General features: G+C 28.0%; 1 protein-coding gene across 1 annotated transcript; it reads right to left on the minus strand.

The window, feature by feature from the left end:
* Nucleotides 1-1,324: 1,324 nt before the first annotated feature.
* LOC8261016 (potassium transporter 6) lies at nucleotides 1,325-7,378 on the minus strand. Its single transcript, XM_002534369.4, has 8 exons — nucleotides 6,573-7,378; nucleotides 5,800-6,289; nucleotides 5,613-5,666; nucleotides 4,200-4,460; nucleotides 4,065-4,117; nucleotides 3,480-3,603; nucleotides 3,137-3,391; nucleotides 1,325-2,482 (listed from the first exon to the last, which is right to left on the minus strand). The coding sequence occupies exons 1-8, from the start codon at nucleotides 6,609-6,611 to the stop codon at nucleotides 1,428-1,430; spliced, it is 2,331 nt and encodes a 776-aa protein (XP_002534415.2). The 5' UTR covers nucleotides 6,612-7,378; the 3' UTR covers nucleotides 1,325-1,427.
* Nucleotides 7,379-21,163: the final 13,785 nt, after the last annotated feature.

The following is a 21,163-nucleotide window of genomic DNA, read 5'->3' on the forward strand; positions in this document are numbered from 1 at the left end:
TGATAAATAATATATACTTTCCATCATGTGCAAGCCTTCTATTTGTAAATGTATTTTGTTGCTTTTGAGTTGGGATTAGCAAAGTTAAGGACTTATGATACCTTAGGCAAGAAAGATTTGATGAAATTGGAGCAAACTCTCTCTTTAGCTGAAAGTGTACATTATGCACATTTATGATGGTTGGAATTCAAGAATCTGAATATGTAGGTTTGATGAAAATGAAAGTAACATTATGTTTTTGTAGGCAGTCTCACAATACTTTTCTGGTCTTCCAGAGAATATGAATATTATTTATAACTTACTCACCAGCTACCAAACGGGCTTGATTAGTAAAGTTCATCCACTAAAAAGGTGCAGCAAAGAAGGATTATCTTTTCTTTTTGGGTCTTTTTGCAGATCAAAGTAATTATTCTTTTCTTCCATGGTTTGTTCTGACAATGTATCAATGGCATTTTTAAATTTGTGCACATTGTAAGAAGAGGCCATGGACTAGATAATAGCATTCTGATCCCCCACTCAATGTACCAGAGGAAGCCCTTTTTGAAAACTCCCAAAGACTCTGAGCTAGAAAGAGGACTTGTTAATGTTTGAGCTAGAAAGAGGACTTGTTAATGTTTGATTGATGTGGACTAGATAAGAGCATTCTGATCCCCCACTCGTTGTACCAGTGATTGATTTGCCTGATCACTGATCAAGCCAGGCATATTTTCATCAGGTACATCTTTTGAAAAAGGTAAGCACATCCCAAACATCATCCTTGAGAATAATTGTACAAGTTTCTCTTCATTTAGATTGGACATTGCTGCCTTCGCATCAGATAGCCTTATCATTCTCTATTCATGTTGACAGTTGCAGAGATATGCGATAAAAGGATTTTGTAGCCTCAAGTTGAATGATGGGAATGAAACAAGTACCACTGAGTGAACTAACTCCACATTTATGGAAGTGATAATGACTTGGGTATCTGTGTTTTTACCATTAAAAGAATGAACAGCAGAAATGTCTTCTGAAAACTGCTTTTCCAAAGTTTGTAAAGCCAACAATTTTTATAATCTTCTAGTGGAACTTCAATGCCTGTACTTGATTGAAAATCGGATTTAGTGGGTAGCTTAGGCTTTTGGAGTCACTGGATTCTAATGACCAAGCAGAATCCAATGATAAAAAAGGCCTGATGCACCAGAGGACTGTACTGATGCTTTCTGTTTTGTTACTCCCCATTATTCTTTGTCCAGGTTCAAAACTTCAGCTCTCGGGTAGCATTGCAAATATTTTTAGAAGCTAATCACAAATTGCATGAAAGGCATGGAATAACTGAAGAAGAGGATAGGGTAGCTCTATCATCCACCATTTTTAACTGTGGTGGCTGTTGATCTATTGCACAATATTACAAAATGTACAAGAAAAGTATTATCCTGTATAACCAAAAATTAGACATTGTAGATCATTCCTACTTCTAGAGTAGATGCATGCGGTACACTTAGCTGATATGCAGATGCCCTGCTGTTCCTCCTTAGGAACTCGTACCCATAATTAATTACAAGCTTCTTTATCATGCTAGATCCTTGCTTGGCTCTCATATATGAGTGCCCTAGCATATAAGCAACCCCAGCTTCCCTTGCTTCCATGAGTTCATGCAACTCTTCCCTTGCAACTCTGTCGATCTTCGGGCTTTCTGGGATGATAAATCTCACTCTTTTCCTAGGGTGGATCACCGGTGGAGATCTTATTTCTCTCAACTCCGATGTGCTGGCTATGTTATCAACTTCATCCTCACTCAATTGGATTCCATCTGAATGCGCAGAACAAGTCCCGACTACTGTCATTTTATCATCTTCCTTCACTATATCATTACTTGTACCATTGGGTTCCATGCTCTCTGACCGTATAAACTCTGCAATGCTACATACAAGATCCTTCTCAAACTCCATATCATCCTTGTGGACATCACAGTACCCATACCGTACAATGCACCTATACAGTCTATATTCTCTAGGACCAATATGACCAACTAGAAACCTCTCCTCAGGTCTAACATGTGGAACTGGGACAGATTTAATGCAGAGAAAAACAAGGACTTGGTGAAATGCTGGAAGGTTGGTGACGAAGTGAGAGAAGATTGCTGGAATTCCAGACACAAGCTCAGTGTGTATGAGGCCAATTCCCCGGACACGCACAATACCAAGGCTGGGCCCCAAACTTAATAGCCAGTTAATAGAGACCTTGTTTTGGACATCAAATTCATATTTTTTCAGTGTGCCATAGTGCCAAACACACATAATGATCAAGAAGATGAATGAGAGTGCAATAGGCACCCAGGCCCCTTCTAGGAACTTTATGAGGGAAGCAGTGAAGTAGAGAGCTTCAATTGCGCCAAAGAAGAACACAAAGCATAATGCGAGGAAGACACTCTTGTGCCAGCATAAGACAATAACCAAAGACATTAGGCAGGTAGTAACCAGCATAACAGTTATAACTGCCAAACCTGTACCAGAATAAGCAACTTGATAAAGAAAATATATACAAAAAAGGACAAATAAACCATGAAATTTTCATGTTTTTGTTCCGACAGATATTTCAGCACAGCTCCTTTCATGCAGAGAGAGCTACTCTACTGGAAGCATTATGAGAGAATTCAGAATTCCTCAACCTTAATGATTCTACTGCACATCAGGATTCATCTATAAAATCCTGAACTCATGGCCAAATTTAACCAAAACATATCCAGATTATGTATAGTTTGTTCTAATTTTAGATTTCTGGGTCTCAAGTAGCTTCAGTTTTTCAATTAACTTCCTACTTTATTTCTGAGAGAATAATCCATGTTAGAAATCTTCCTCCAAGGCACAAAGCTTTTATCTCGTAAAATAGCCTTTCAAAGTTTCTTTAGAACATGATGAAATGAAATGAGTTGATGTTATCATAGGCAGCCTCATAGAAGCTCCAACAGCACCATGTCAAGCCTATATCATGATTTTTAACATGCTTCATACTGGACCTGAGAATATAAAATTCTCATACAACAATCACTTGCAACAAACATAAGAACCTACTGTAGCATGCACATAAATAACAAATGCAGATTATTAATTGATCAAAACATTCCATATAACTGCGATTGTTATACTGCTGATCATACCTGAAGCATTGCCCAAGCGTCTTGTGTCTCTGAAACCAACAGTGACAGCCAAGCATAACAGCATCAATGTCCAGTTAATCTCTGGTATATAGATCTGACCATGAATTTTGGATGATGTGTGGACGATTTTTACTTTAGGGAAGCAACCCAAAGCCGAACATTGTTTAATGATTGAGAAAGTCCCGGTGATAATAGCTTGGCTTCCCACTACTGCGGCAAGTATGGCTATAACAAGAACTGGCCATCTTAATTTACCTGCAAAAACAATGTAGATAGTTACGGTATGGTAAAACTTGCCTACAATCGAATCATATAACCTTAAAACAAAAATAACTTAACATACCTGGTACAGAAACATAAAATCCAATTCGGTAATCACGATCTTCAAAATGATGCTTGGATAGATAGGCAGCTTGCCCCATATATGCAAGAACCAAAGATGGATACACCAAAGAGGTGAAAGCAATCTGGAGAAACAGTAATGACTGTTAGACAAAGTTGTTACTTTCAAACTGGCAGTTGAAAGAAGAATAAGGATGCATGTTCTGAAACTTTTCTGGTCATTGTAAAATAAAGAGGGCAAAACAGAACAAAGTTGTCAATTAAATTATTGTGCAAGTAGTAACATGTGTGTACCATGGAATTGGAGAATGTTGTTGTATGTTTTTAATATATATCCATTATTTCTAGGTCCTTGTATATATATAAAGAAAATTAAACAAAAATCATATGCATTTCTTGAAAATTGATATCTGGTATATCAAGCTATTAAAATAAGAAGTTTCAATATGCAACACACATGACAAGAACAAATTGATACATTTTACACGTATATGTCATAAGATCTTTTGGAAAAAAAAAAGAATCTGGTACAGATGAGAAAAGGGATTAACAGTTCAAAATGGTTCATGGAGTTTTTGAGTGTTACCTTTATTGACAATTGAGAAAAGTGTCCAAGATCAGCAAACATAGCTTCTGAGCCTGAAGAATGAACAAGCCAATTAGAAAAACATGCATATCCATGTTGCTGGTAAACAACAGACAAAATTGATCAACCACAGACCTGTTATGCACAAGAGAATCCCACCCAAGGACATCCAACCTCCCCTTTGAGTTTTCGTCAAGAACTTGTACATATAATATGGTGATAAGGCTTGATACACATGAGGGTTCCAGTGTACAATGTTATATATCCCAATGGTGCTGATGCACAAAAGCCACGTTAGAACCACAGGCGCAAACAAGAATCCAACCCTGTGGGTGCCATAATGTTGAAGGGCAAACAATGCTACCAGTATGATGCATGCGACTGGAACTTCTACATCTGCAAGTTGTTGAATTTTCAGGAGCAAATGTCACTTTAGAAGTCAGTCCATTTATGTTAAAGTGTAGGGAAAATAATGAGGAACTAATCTGCTTATGTGGGGATAAGCTAAGGAATGAGACAAAAATAGCATCAAAATAGTGCGGATGATCATTGTAATAATGATGTTAGTAGTAAGATAAAACAAATATAAGCAGCAGGAGTTTTGCTGCGAGCTCTTGAACCTCAATACTGACAGCACATTATAAATTCTCATATGAATGATGACAATATTCCTGCTAATATTTTACAGAAAAAAACATAATTACGATGCTGTTTCTATTGTACAAAAAGAAATTCAAATTATGTGGATGTATGTCATAACTTCTATATGTATTGCAACTGCACATAATAGGACTGAACTACTAGCATAAATACTTTTGGATTCAGCTCTATAATTTTCATGACTACATCCTTTTCCCTCCTTCAAATTCTCTTGGTCGCATCCTATTGGACAAATGGAGTATTAAAAAGTTAGAAGAGTTTCTGCTAAGTCTGCAGAACATCTAGTTAATGGAACTCATGTCCCATACTCTCTGAACCTTCATTCATGCCTTGACTAATTCAGAACCCAATAAACTACAACTACCTCCCACCCACCACCAGACCCAGCCACTTGTATAGATGACCAACTAGCCATTATATGAATCAACTAACTTGTGCTCTTAAGAGTTTGAAACTGTTAGGTAGCAGAAGGCCGCCAGAACTCAAGGTTGTCAGAACTTAAACACAAAGGAGCATCAACAAGATGCAATTGAAATAATTTATAACTGAAACAGGCCAGTTCAGCATGATAACTGACAAATCTTTGCACAAGTTGACAAAGTAACATCATGGGCTTCAGAGCGCAGAGCATCAAATGAAGCTAATAAGACTTTCAATATTGAATTTAAACAAAATGGAAGTCCCAATTTTTATCATTTGCCATTGAATCAAATCATTTCAACAACACAGTATTCAGGTTAGAAATGATTACAAGAAACATAAACTAAAGAACTATTGCCAAAGCCTTGTGTTACAAATAGCTAACCCTAATCATCTACCATCAGGAAGATACAAACAGTGTTAGTTGAATTGAAAACGGAAAAGAAAAAAAGAGAGAGAATATCTCACATTTATGATGCTCCTTTGCCATGGAAAGCTCAAGACCAGAAACAGCAGAAAATACTGCAAAAAATAAAAAGAAAAAAAATCACCCAAATGATCAAACAGTCGAGCCAATTAGCATTAAACAAACCCAAAAGGAAAAAAAATTCAGATGAAAACCAATAATTGATAGAACAAGCATAGTCTTGATTACCAGAGATAGCAGGGGTTAAGACACCATCACCAATCACCATACATGTCCCAATCAAAGCCAACACAAGCAAAAACCTCTGCAACACCCTATGTTTCTCCAAAGTAGATTTCAGTCTCCCACCAAAACTTGAATTTGGTATTGGACTAAGACTATCCTTCTTATACTCGTATAGTTCCTCATCTGCTACCTGACAATTAGGCAGTGAGTTGACTCGGGCGTGTCTACACAGCAAAGAATACAAAGCAAAAGTCCCTCCTTCCCCATTATCATCAGCTCTTAACACTATAAACACGTACTTTAGCAAAGGGACTAAAGTAAGCGTCCAAAACACAAAAGACAGGACCCCAAAAATCTCTTCATTTGTCTCTGAGTGTTGAATGTCTTCAGCAAACGTGCTCTTGTATACATACAATGGTGAAGTGCTTAAATCTCCATACACGACTCCTAAACTTTGGTATGCCAAAGTTAATACTGTTTTCCATGATTCTTTCTGCACACAGAAGTAAAACATCAATTTAGTCATAAAACTGAAATGGGATTAAAAGATAGTTGTCTGATACAAATTGAAATAACTTTTTCACTCAAAAACTTTACTATTCAAGAATAATAATTTGATCACAAAACCAAAATGGACTTCAAGAATTAATCCGAAACTGTGAATATGATCATACTTAATAACTCTTTTTTTTAACAAATAAAGACAGCAATTTAACAGTAATTCTATGTTGAATTAACAATTTAATGCATAAAATTAATAAATATACCCATCTCACCTGTACATGGTTTTGATAAAACCCAGTTTCCAGATCCATGATTGGAGTCTTCAGAAAGTTAAAAAATCCATTCTTGAAGAGATTTTAAGAATGACCCATTTGCTAACATACCACCCTCACCAGTAAATACTTGTTTAAAATTTAACAATCGCACAGAAATACACAACACAATACACACCCAAAAAAAAAAGTATATATAATATAACAGTGAAAGAGAGAAGAATAAGAATAGAGATAAAGATTTTATCCTTTTTTTTTTCAAAAGGAAAAATTTACTCATCAGTTGAACAACCCATGAATGCAGACAAAAGAAGAACAAGCACGAAACACTAAAAAAGCTATAAGTTCTTTGATATGATGGGTACACTCTAAACTTGGAATAAAAAAGGAAAAGAGAAAAAGAAGAAGAGTTGGAGCAAGAAAAGAAAAAAATGAATATTTTGCGTGTGTTTCTTGGAAAGAGAGAGAATTTTATAAAGAAAGGATATATATAGAGAGAGATAGGGGTAGCAAATTAAAAGAAAAGAAAAGAGAGTTGAGAGATAGAGAGTGTTTTGTTTTGTAGTTGGTGAAGAGAGGTGTTTTTTTAGTAGCTTTTGTAATTTAGTTACTTTCTCTGTAATGGTGGTAGATAGAAGAGAGTGGCAACGTGCTCTGCAATTGAGCAGGCAAAATCGGAGCTTTGGCATCTAATGCTTATTGCAATTTATTACTCTATTGATTCCCTCTCTCAGACAGGAGGCCATGAGAAAGAAGAGATCTCTGGTGGTGCTCCGCACGAGTTTGAGTTGAGTTAACTCAGTTGAAGATGAAAACTGAAAATAAACTCACAATGTTCTTTTTGTAACTTGTTAAAACAGTGTTTTAAAGTAAGGTTTCACAGTTCACACAATTCCATTCTCACTCTTTCCAACTGTCTGTGTCTAAATTCTTTCCTACATGGATATAAGCCGCAATAAATAAATAAAAAATAAAATATAGATATTTATTTTTTAATATTAAATAATTACTAATGCATGTGAATTATTTATCAATTTAATATTAATAAGATAAAAATTAAATTATATTAAAATATTCAAATTATAAAACTCTTTTCATATCTATTTTATAAAAAAGATAAATAAATATTCAAATTTATATTTTTCTTTAACTATATAATTAGTTTCTTTCGTAATTATTCTTTTGGTATGGTTGGTTTTCTATCATGTTTTTGTTTATTTTGATTTTAGGTGCTAATGATTCATATGATGATTCACATATGATGCAAGATTTAGAAGAAATACACCACAAGCCTACAAAAATTGGTTACTCCAAAATTGGATTGCTTCCTATTTTATCATTTAGAATTAGTTGTTTCATAATTAGATGTATTTCTTATTTTACTATTTAGTGTTAATCTTTTTTTAGTTAATATTTTGAAATATTAATTTTTCAGATATAAATATAATTAATGTATAATAACTTGCTAGAATGGTAGAACTCCTATTTCTTTATATAGAAGGTAGAACTATTAATTAATAGCTTTCTGACTAAAGATATTTATCAGTTAGGTGAAGTATTAATTTATTATTAAATTATTAAATTATTTTTATAAAAAATATTATGATTTTTCTTTTTTAATCAAACTATTAACTAAATATAGTTATTTAAATTAAATCATGAATGTACTTATTTAGTAAAAGAGATTCACCTTAATTTTATTTTATTGTACTTCTTAACACCTAATAAAATTATATAAAATATTATTATTATTATTTAACACCTTGTAAAATCATGAGTAATATTACGAGTAATTGAACATAGTTAATTTTTATTTTTTTAATTCTTGTCCATCTTATATAGTATATAATATATTTTTATTAAATTGTCCTTTAAACTTTAAAATATCAAAAAATAATTTGATAAAAATATTATATGACGTATTAGGTAGGTAAAAATTAGAATAAATAAAAGAGATATTTAGCATTTTCTATTACATAATTATCAACATAAATCTCACCTGCTTCTATTTAATTTGGTTTCAAACATTTAAAGACATCACATCCATATAATTTTTATATTATTAATACAGGTATAATTTATATTATTAATGGCATATATATAAAAAGTTTTAAGAGTACTATTATTTAGATTATTTGAATAAATAAGAAAGTGTACAATTTAATAATAGATTTAGATTTGGGTTCAATTAATATCGAAATAACTACAATTAGCCATTTGTTAGTTGGGTTTTTAATTTTATAAATTGTTTTTTTTTTTTTTTTAGTGATATGAAATCTCTATATTCTTCTCAAATACACCTAGAATTTAACTTTACATTAAATTGTCAATTGAAATGAAATCCTCTTTCAAAAATTTAAAATTGAATTGAAAGGCAACGATTATTGGAACTGGACATTCAGATGAAAAGCTGAAAATTTAAAAAAATCTAATTAGATCTGCTCTGATATTTTATTATGGATTGATTTAATTTGATTAAGAATAGAGTTAAATGAATTAAAGAATGTAGAGTCCAGGTAATATAATTGAACTTGAGTCCGGCTAATATTAAAATTACTAGAACTAGCCATTTTACCGGTTGAATTTCAACTTTAATAAATTCTAAATTCTTTACATTTTTTATTCCTTAATAACTTGGAAATTTTAACAATTTTTAAAGAATAATGAGAAAATAATGGTGAATAAAACAAAAAGAAAATATAACGTCTTGGTTAGTTGGGAAGTCAATAATTTAATTTGCTAACTTGTTTTTTTTTCTATTTTTTATAAAAATGCCACATCATTAATTTTAGAAAATAAATTTGTTAAAATATTAAAATTGATGTAAATTTTTAGTCCATGATTTAATTCAATAAACTTTATACTACAAATGCATATTTGATAAAAACGTCAAAATACAGATATTTTAGACAATTAAGTTTCTTAACAAAATATAATTAAAATACTCCAAATTCACTTCTCATTCATGCCCTATAAGTCAAACATTTACACACTAATCTAACTATATTAGAATTCACATGTTGACAATAAAGTCCTAGGATAAAAGTTATGACAATCACAAATTGCCTAATGTTTTTGCACAAAAATATCATCACTAGCTCATTGAATTGGGTATGAAAGATGGCCTTATATTGTATGTCATCTTCCTCAAATTGATTACAAACAACAACCTACCATAAGAGTATTAATGTTACTTGTCATGATTTTTTCTTTTTTCTTTTACATAAAGGTAGTTGAATTATGAGTAGGTGAAAAGTAACCTTCTTATAAGCTTAAAATAAACAAAACAATTAATTCATGATTATTTTCAATTTTACTTGTGTTGAATATCTTAGTATAAATGAGTATTTGGCCAAATAATTAAGAATTAATTAATCTTCAATCATTTTAGTTAATGCTTTCATAATCATAGCTATTTAGAGTTGATATTAGCAAGAAAAATTAAAACCCATTTTGCTAGAAGCAAAACACCTTTTAGTAAAGTTTTCTATTTATCAAACCAAACTTTAAAGGGAAAAGAGAAGAGAACAAAAAAAAAAAAGAAATAAAGGGTAAGCAAAGGCTTGATAAGAGGGTTGTCGGTTCATATAATTGAAGTTTATTATAAAAAAGGAATAGCCCAAAAATAAAAGCAGCTTTCAGATGGATTAAAGAGTCAACCTTATGATTTGAATGCCAATATTGTTGACTATTTTTACTATTAATCATCATTTTGGGTAACCTATCAATGACATCAGAAAGCAATGAAGATTTTGTGCTTTAGAAATTATGAAAATAAAAGGACAAGAAAAGGATGCTGAGGTCGGCCCTATATTTTTTGGATACCCCGAGAAAATAAATTACATATTATTGATTACCAAATAAATAACATTTCTTTTAGAATTTAACAGTTTTATTCTTAATTTTTAAGTGATACATTTATTACTATTATCAATCAATAAATAAAAATAAACCCAAAACTTTATTAATTGCTATATTTTCTGATTGACTCAAATTTTTTTTAAGTTTATTAAGTGTATTTACGTATCATGATGGGTATAGTAATTAATATTATTTTAATTTGATTTACTATAAAAATTGCTAATAAAATAAATAAATAAATAACCATCTTAAATTAATAATTCTAGATTCATTAGTGCTGTTGTTTTGAAGATAAGAGTTTATTTTTTGGTATTTATAAGATTTTTTTTCTTAAATAAAACCATGTATAATATATATATAATGTATTATGACTCATCCAAAAAATATTTATTCTATTTATAATTAGTTTTTACAAATTATATCAAGAATTTAATATGCAAAAGTTTACTTTGGGTATTTTCTTAAAAAGTAAAAAATATACTCTTTTGACTTATTTTCATGGATACAAATAATATTTAGTTTTCTTGACGACAGAGACAATTCGATTTCTTCCAAAAGAAAAAGCCTCTCCATTGTCATTGTTAACTTTATCCTTCTTTTGTCGACCCTCAATTTAAGATTTCATTAAATTAAATTAAATTAAGTTAGATTTTATTAATATTAATTAGTCAAGTTGAGTTCTATTTGGCAGATGCTTGTGGTCTGCGACAATATAATTTACAAACATATTAGTCAATGATTTAAGTAATTTTTCATTATTATTATTATATAGTTGATTAGGGAATTACAGAGACATATTTAAATTACCTTAAAACAGAAGGTATATAAAATATTATCAAGATTTGATAGGTTTTCAGTTCTATGAAATGGTGAGTTTTGTTAAATAGAATTTTGCAATACACAGAATTTTATTAAATTGTAAAAGTTCTATTAGGACAATTTATTTTTGCATTATAAAATTTTACTCGACCGACTAAATTTAATAATTCCACCTTGATTTGTTCTCACATGATATAGCATATAAGAAGATTCCAATAAAAATAATTTGTATTTAAATTAAATTCTAAAAAATAATTAAAATTTCTAAATAAATTCTATAATAATAAATTAATATACTTAATAAAACTAAAATAACTCTTTTAACTTTGTTGTTTTATTTTACTTTTTCTCATGTCCTCTCTCAATAATATTTTCTTATAATAATTTATTTTCAATAATGACATTTATTTCATTTGAAATAAATTTTATAGTTATTATTTAACACATTAAATATAAAAAAAATTTGTAAATAAAATAAATTTCGTAATAAATTTTAATTGAATATATTGTTAACATAATTTAGAAATAAATGATTTTAGTAATAAGAGAAATGCATATATTATTTATTGTTCGTGCTATATAGCCTATCTTGATTTGTAACTTGGCGTGTAGAGTTTCTTTCAACTAAATATAATGACTATTTTCTTGTATCAATTTGTACCTATTATAAGATATGTTTTTTTGTGTTCACTAAAACAATTTAGTTGTTTCTCCTTTTTCTTGATTTTTTTTTAAATTTTTATTAAAATTTTATGTTTTGGCTCACTGTTGATATTGTTTAAATTGTAATATATTTTTTATTTTATATTACTAAGTTTAAAAATAAATATCAAAATATTTTTTGAGAGTCGTATAGTTCCTCCTTTATGGAAGATAATAAGTTCTTTTTGATAACGTGGGTGTTGACTTCTCCTTATATAACAATTGTGAAAAAAATGAAGAGATCAAATCTAATATACAAATAATCAATCTTATCAAAAAAAATATCTCTGAGAATAATATGCACAGTTCTCATAAAATTACAATCTACCATAAGGTTAATATAATTGATGATTATTAGAAAAATAAATCCATTTGTTCCTACATTTTATATCAATATATTTGACAATCTTTATTAATTAAATATTTTTATTTCTTATTCTCTTAAGAGATATATATCAATTTTTTTCATAATAAAAATCAAATTACAATTCATGAATGTTTCCATATAAAACGAGACTAAATAAAACACATTATAGAGTACTAATCGAAGTGTGTAATTGCTTAGAAACTTAGAAATGAGGTGGAGATTATTGTATGGTTCAAGACTTGGGGGGTGTAATAATCACCACCACACGCCATGCATTGGTTCGCAGCCAAACGAGGAATTAGAAAACTTATAGCCGGCCCTTGAAAAAGTCTGGGAGTAGGCTACCTAACCTCGTCTCTTATTATATGCTTATTCAAATCCAATCCTGTATTGATAAGATAATTAGATCACTCATTAATTAATTAATTAGTTTTTGGTCCACAAGGTAGCTTTGTTGATTTGCTGTTTTTCATTCTAGCCACAAAAAGCTTCTTCAGAGCTTTCTTTTGGGAAACAAGTTTTAATGGTCAAAATTTTGAGTTCTAATTAAAGTTCTAGAACTTTTAATAGTTGAAAAGTTGGCCTGCTAATAATTTCATTAATATTATTACGTTTTTAATCTAATCCAATGAAAATGAGTTGATTATGTCCAACCTATAATAATTACAATTTTAAAACAATAAGTATTTTCTGTTGTGTTCTCCCATATTGACATACAAGTATTGATGTGGAATTCCATATCTGAAAATTAGTAAATATGTAACCCTACTCTAAGAGCTTAGAATATTCTGCATAATTAAAAATAAAAAATATAGATCAAGTTATTTATAGTAATATATTATTGTGATGCTTGATGCCTAATAAGTAATATCGTACTATTTATAATGAAAAATGCTAAATATTTTTTTTATTTTTTTTTTCACTTGATGTGCATCACGTAAAATAATTTTATAAAAGTATTAGATGCAACATCACATGAACAAGAGATGACCGTGTAAGAATTTAAAACACATTATATAATTAATTTTTATATGTAATTAATTTTTAAAAATTAAACTTAATTGCAAGTAGAATGAGAAAAGTTAAATTCTCAAAATTTCAAGTTAATTTTTTTTTTTCATGAAGTTTTAACAATGCATTGAAACGATCGTTGAGAAAAAAACGTTGAAAACATATTAATAATAAAATATACTTAAAAGAAAAATAAAATTAAAATGTTATTTAAACTTATGAATAAAGTATTCATAATTATCTCGTGAAGTTATTTTGTTTAAAATTAATTATTTATAAAAATTTAAAATTAATTATATGAATATTGACAATAAATTTTTTAATATTTTCATAAATAATAATTTAGAATATATATATATATAATGATGATGATTGATACAAAGAGTTGTAATTTTCCAACTAAATATGAACAATAGGTATCAACTCTTTGCATAAATATTAAAAAAAAAAAAAAGAGCAAAGGAAAATTAGAGGAAATATAAATAAAATTGCATTTTTAAAGCATTTGGATAAGGAGGGAAAAATTAACTTTTGCTTTTACACTTTACTTTTCTTTTTTAATAAACTATTATAAAGGCAAATAATAATTTAAAGTATTTGTTGTTATTTTCTCCATATTTTAGAGAGATTATAATTTTATGGACCCATTTATTATCTTTATCTTTTTTTATTTTTTCCCAACACATTTTTTTTTTCTTCTTATTTTATTTTAAACAAAAACTGCACTTTTAAGAAAAATTAGAAAAAATAATGAAGATTTATGATAATTAACTATTTTTTAATTTAATTAAAATTCTAAATTCAATCTTTCAATATATAGTTACATTAATTTTTTTAAAATAACATTTATTTTCAATAAAATTGTAAATTACTTTCAGTTATTGGATAAAACCGAACAGGAGCAGTAGCTTGTGTTGTGACATAAGAAGAGAAACTCTCGGAGAAGACCGAAAGCCGGAAAGAAAACCATCACTGTCTTTATTACAAACGAAAAGACAGCTACTTTAATTTAAATACTAACACACGACCAAAGTCTAGGAGCTTCCTTCTACATCCCCCACACGTGCTTGACCATTCCTCCTCTTCTCTCATTTACTAATTCTTACCTTCTAACTTCAACTTTTCCTATTTTCTTTTCTTTTTTTTTATTACTATTCTTTTTCTTTTTTAATTTTATTTTCCACATATATAAAAAAGAGTATCCTAATTTCATTTTTGTTAAACATTTTGAGGTTCACTTACTATCTATTTATTTTTATTTTCCTTTTTAACCTGATGGTTGTTTGATAATTTAGTTATTAACTGAAGAAAAATATCTCATTTTTTTAAAAAAAAAAACTAAAGAGAAATATGAAAATATAGAAAAAATTAAACTATTTTTATAAATATTTTGATAAAAATGTAACTCATTTATTATTATAATATTTTCATATACGTCTGAATTTAAATATTAAAATGAATATGTAAATAGAATCTATATCAATTTATATTCTTTATTTTATGGTTATTTTCTTATTTATTAATCAAAGTGTAAAGATATTGATCTAGAGATCTTGATGAATTAATGCATCATAATCTTATAGCATTTGTTAAATCCTAAATAAGTTGACTGTGGATGTTAAAAGTACCAAAAGATTAAAGCTCAATTGTTGTGTAAGAAAAAAAGAAAAGAAGTAGCAAAACACTAAAAGGGAAATAGGATACATGTAGGCAATTGCATCTTTAAAAAGAAACAGACAGCTATCCATTCTTCAATATTAGCTAACTTGAACACTTCAATTCTTTCACGTACGTCCATTCTTAACATATGTTAGAAGCAAAATAGACAAAATAAAAATAAAAGATTCTAAATTTGTTCTCTTACCTACTTTATATATATATTAAATTTTTTCTATAGTCATATACTTATAATTAAATAAAATTTATAATTATAAGAATGTAATAATTGAATAAATACTTGAGTGTTAAAATTTATTTTTAGACTTAATACTTAATTTTGTAGATAAATTTATATATAATATAATATAACATATATTTTTTAAAGTTATATATATAATATTAATTATATAGAGGAATGTGAAATGTTTTTTAAGACGGAATATAAAAAATGTATAACTTATTATAATAGAGAATATATTTCTATTTATAACTAAATTTATCGTAAAATTATTTATATATATATATATATATATATATATATATATCAATTTTCTCCTCCTCCTACATCTTCTTCTAGGTTTTCTTTGATGAAAGGTCATTTTCAATGAATTATTGATATAAACAAGTAATAGTAACATAGATAAGATCTGAGCATCAATTCCAATTCCTCATCTTCTTAAGATCATGTATATCTTTGACCTTTCTCAGAACATATACTTCAATTATTCAGCTAATCATTCACTCAATTCTTGGTTATTTTCCACATCCCTGAAATATAGGTCTTTATTGGTTGTTTTTGAAAAAATCAAAGGTCTTTTTCTAATATGTACATTAAGTGAATTTGTAGCAAATTCCATAAATCTTAACATTTATGTATAAGCGAACTTTCATTGTCCATGTCTATATAATAAAAAAAAATCAAATCCATATTTGAAAATATCAACATTGGTCATTTCATTCAATTTAATATTTTAATTTTTAATTTAATTTAATAAAAATCTTAAAATATATTTTTTATAATATCTAAACACTTTTTAATATGTGGCATCATTTAACATGTTCACATGTAATATATGAATGTATCATAATACTATTATTTGATAAAGTTAAGATATTTGTTCAGTTAAAATAAAAATTAAAAATATTCAATTAAAAGTTAAAATAATTAAATAATAAAGATTTAGATAGTGACTAATTAAAGATTCAAAAATAGATAATAAAACGGCTTCATTAGTTTACTTAATTATAGTATACGTTCTATATTGTCAAATCTAATAATTCCGCCTCACTTTCACTTTCACATAATCAAAATCATATATCAAAACTTGAAAATTAGTACACAACACACTTCTTTTGTTGTTTCTTTGGAATTTTTATAAGAAGATTAAAATTCCTATTTGGTCAGTAAAAAAATAATTAAAAGTGAATCAATTTAATTAATTAAAACTATTATTATGTAGTTATTTATTTATTTATTTAATTGAAGAACTGATTCCAAAAAAACAAGACAAGCAAAAGCATCAAAATCCATGAATTAAACTCTTGGCTTAAGCTATTTAACGTGGAAAATGCATACAAAAATAAGTTAATTAGGTCGAACGTAGTACTCATATTTTCCAGACCTAATAATAACAATTATTGTCGGTTTTCCTCACTTTTCAAACGGATTCAAACAAGTCGATGCATTCATTATATTCTGACATATAAATATGGAACTTAGAATAATAAAAAGTTCTTCATTTTTCTGGTTTAAAATGTTGCTTCTTTTTTGAATATTCAAGCTTCCATCTCTATATTCTGTAATTAATTAAGCTAATTCTGAGCAGTGGATACCCAGAATCCAGACCTGTAAAAAGACTAAAATTGGCATGGCCGACTGGAGCACTAACCCAAGAGTAAAGAACGAATATATGCATAAAGAGATGGGTGACTTCATTTGCATGCTTTGCAGAATTCTAATGAACTTGTTTATGATTAATTTATACATCACTACAAGATAAGCCACCCACTTTGGTTTTAATATAAGAGATTAGGTAAATTTCAACTTTTAAGGTTTTATATATATACTAATTAATTAAATTAATTACTAACGGCTTTACCAAAAGCCATATACAATTAAAATAAATAAATAAATAAATATATATATATATATATAGAGAGAGAGAGAGAGAGTGTTTGGCTGTTTGTCTAGGTGAAGAAGCATCTGAGAGTAGTATATATCAAACCCAACAAACAAGCAACAATTAATAGGCACCCAACCCAAGCTTTATTATTGTAAATTCGTGGTCCCCTACTTTAGAAGTTTTATTTATTTATTTATTTATTAGATCTCCTTAGACATATCACACGTTTATCAATTATTAATATTCATTTATGTTGTTTTATATCTAGAATCATATTGCAATAAATGTATTTTTCTTTCTCAATTTTGATGTTTCGAATATCCTAATCTTAGTTAATACTACTAAAAAAAATATTTAATTTCTAAAACAATAAGAGTTATGAATGAGATTGGTGTCAATTGATGCACCTGCTATTAGTTCATGGGTTAGCAAGACTAGAAATATACAATAAAAACAGGTATTTTAAAATTTAATTTTTTTTTTAATTTATAGCATAGTTTCTCACATAATTAATATTTGTTTTAGTATATTAAAACTTTAGAGGCAAACTTAAATAGATTAATTTCCTTCACCCGAATTTTAATCAACAAGAAATAGAATTTTGAAATCTTCAAAAATACTGAGAATTTTATAATATATATATATATATATATATATATACATGAATTAATTAATGCTCATTGCATTTACACCACTTATATGAATGATTTATATATTAATCATCTAAATCTTTTAGTAATAAGAATAGCTTAAGTTTGTTTGTAGTGATTAACTTGTAGCTAAAAAGAATGCTAAGCCACCCACATTGTTTTTTGTCTTTAAAAAAAGGCCTTTAAGTGGAGGCACACACATATATTTAGGTAGATAGAACACAACGTGCAAGTATGGTATGCTTTGCCAACCTCACTCCACACAGGCATGATACATTTTACTTTCTTCCAAACCTTAATTCTTCCTACAACATGACTCACGTGTTGTGTTGATGATTGATGATAGATTAGGAAAAAAAAGGCTCCAACCCGAGAGTTTTTTTCGAGCTGAGATATGAATTTATCGTTAGATTAAATTTATAAATGTTAAATATTTATAGGTTAATTTATTCGTTATTATTTTAAATTTTTTAAAATAATACTTATTACTCGTAAAAGTAATGCTCGGTAATGTTATAAATTATAAAAGAATTTTTTTTTTTCTTTTCTTTCTAGTTTATGTATTTGCGAATAAAGGCTTTGCTGTGTTTCTAATGATCCATTTTCTCTTGCACAAGAGTGTTTAATATTTCAATAAATTAAGAAATGTAGTTGATATAAATATACATATATTTTTATATATTTATGTGGCTTCCTTTTGTGTCGAGTACTTTGATAAATTAAATCATTGTACTGTATCTCAAGTAAAGAAATTATTCATTTTATTTTATTTAGAGATTTATCCAGTCTATACTTGTATAAATATCCAAAAAAAATATATATATTTCTGATTAGTTGATATCATACATTTTTTTTCTCACTTGAGAGAGAGCCCTAAATTAAAGTGATGGAGAGTTAAGAACTTTAGAACAAGAAAAAGAAAAGTCTCCTTCAATAATTTGTCAATCTGGTTGACCCAATAACAACTGTAATACATTTATGGATGATGACTATATCCATGTTCATGCTTATTTCCTTTCATGGACCCCCATTTTCTCCTTAACTTCTAATTCTTCTTCTATTTCTTTCACAAAATTTTAATGCCAATTTTCTTGGTTTTCTTAGGGTGGCTATTCTTTTTTTTTTTTTTCCCTAAGTGCCCATTTGTCTTCATCTTTGTTTTTCAATTTTATGTGCTGTGTGCTTGTTATTCCATTAAATTTAATGATTATGTAAATTTGAATAGTTTTCTACTAGAGACATAATTTTGAACTCTTTTTCTTCATTTTTACTTTTCAAATATCTCCAAAAGGTAAGAACTACTGAAAATGATGGAATTGAAAGCTGAACTCCTAAATTCTTGTATTACCATGAACATATGTAGTCCAATAAACTTAAACTCTTATTGATGACATAAAAGAAAGATATATTTACATGTCAACAAGACTAACCCTTTGAATAATTTGTAGCAACTACCGATCATAATATAATAACTATTGATTTATGTATTTTATGAGTTTTACTAATAATTTTACCATAACAATCATCACATGAGAAAGAAAGTTATTTCCCCATTGCATAGCTAAGCTCATGGCAAAATTAACATCTTAATATCTTTTCTATAAGAAACTGAACATCTTAACAAATATAAAGAAAGGGTATAATCTTTTGAGAATTTGAAACTTTTTAGAATATAGTGCTAATTCTTTAAGAAATTGGCGATCTTCACTGGGCGTGCATTATAACCATCCAATCTGGAAGAATATATATATATATTTAAAAAGTATAAAATAAAATGTTCTAATTATGCCCTTGGTATTGTGATTATTATCATGTTGAAGTATGTAATTTAGATTTTGTTTCACTTCAGTACTCTTTTAATTAGTATTTTATTCTTTTTATATTATGATATAATAAACATTAATCTTCAACAGTAAAGTCACTTTTAAAATAATTTACTATTAAACTGACCAATAGACTACTCTAAAAATTCTTTTATATTTATTTTAAAAGCTACTTTATCTTTCTTATAAAATCAAAACATACAAATTAATTTTATCAAACGTGAGTGTATTATAATTGCTTAGTAAATAATTTTATTGTTAATTTTTTTTATTAAGATCATAGAATTTTAGTAATATGAATAAAGAAGGCACTAAACTAAAAAGAAAACAAAACCATAATCCTGAAAATGAAAAGAAAAAGCCAGATTTTTGTTGTAACTCTCTCTATTTTTTCCCGTAAGTTCTGTAAATCATAATGTACTTCTGGAAAAACAAAAAATTATGAGGCTTAGAACTTATAAGGAATACTTTAGTTGCTTAACCTAAAAATATAAGGCTTTTGGGGATACTAATTAATGTAAGCCTAATTTTGTGTTTATCTCCAAGTTAGTGAAACGTTTAGGGAACTATTATCTCCTAAACAATTCTTTGACATTGGAATTTCAAAAACTAGATTGGAGGATTAAAACCTTTTCACATAAACGACTATGTAATTTTTCTTTTTAAAATGATATGATAAATTAAACTGTTAATAATTTATATTCAAATATGTTATCACTATTAATTTAATAGCTGTCGATGTTTGTTTAGTGTTAATTGTTTGTAATACCATCGTTATTTGAATTTTTATCAATTTAGTTTTCTTTCAAGACCAGCCAAATTAAATTAATTTTTATTGAGTTTAAAAAAAATCAATAAAAGAAAAAATAGTTTTACAATTTGATTTTTCTTTTTAATTTTAGTTAACTCCGACGAACTTTGTATGATATGATAAGATAAGAGAATTTTATTGTTCGCCATTTATTTAAAACGATTGATTTTGCAGTGTTTCAGCTTTATTTGAAATTTAACTCTTTAATTTGGTCAATTCCGATAGGCTTTCCATAATTTCTATCTATTCAAAAAGACTGATTTTACAGGAATTAGATTCTATTTGAAATTTAATAATCAAAATTATTAAGGCCCGTAATAAATTTAAACTCAAACACATCACATCACAAGTGTCAAAAAGTTAAACCAGCTAATAAAATTTTATACTTTGCCCAACTCGTTTTGCGAAGCTTTTCCATGACCCACGGTAGCCTTCGTATATAACAAAAAGAACAGGCTTATTTAGTGAATGCACAAGTGGACTCCATCTGATCTTCCAGCCTGTAATATCACAGTTCAAACATGATTTATTTTTTTCTTAATCTATTGAGATGTCAATTATGGAGAAGCATTGTTTAAATATCTTTTATTTACACATTAATGTAACCAAAGGCAAATGAAACCCAATGATGCTGATAACTCATGGAACGAGTGTTTTGAGGGATAAGAAAGCGAAATGGGCACTGCACTTCCTTTTGAGCCTTTGCTTTCCATGATCAGACAAGAAAGGAGTGACCCAATGCCTGCCTTTAACCATTTTTTCTCT

Source organism: Ricinus communis, chromosome 7 (genome assembly GCF_019578655.1).
Source record: "Ricinus communis isolate WT05 ecotype wild-type chromosome 7, ASM1957865v1, whole genome shotgun sequence".
In the NCBI taxonomy this organism is placed as follows: Eukaryota; Viridiplantae; Streptophyta; class Magnoliopsida; order Malpighiales; family Euphorbiaceae; genus Ricinus; species Ricinus communis.

What these genes read in the sequence shown, in the direction of transcription:
- LOC8261016 (XM_002534369.4), bottom strand. Translation starts at nt 6,611, where the DNA reads ATGGATCTGGAAACTGGGTTTTATCAAAACCATGTACAG. An exon ending in CTTAACCCCTGCTATCTCTG is followed by an intron (nt 5,667 to 5,799) that starts GTAATCAAGACT and finishes TATTTTTTGCAG; the next exon opens with TATTTTCTGCTGTTTCTGGT. An exon ending in ATTTTATGTTTCTGTACCAG is followed by an intron (nt 3,392 to 3,479) that starts GTATGTTAAGTT and finishes TTGTTTTTGCAG; the next exon opens with GTAAATTAAGATGGCCAGTT.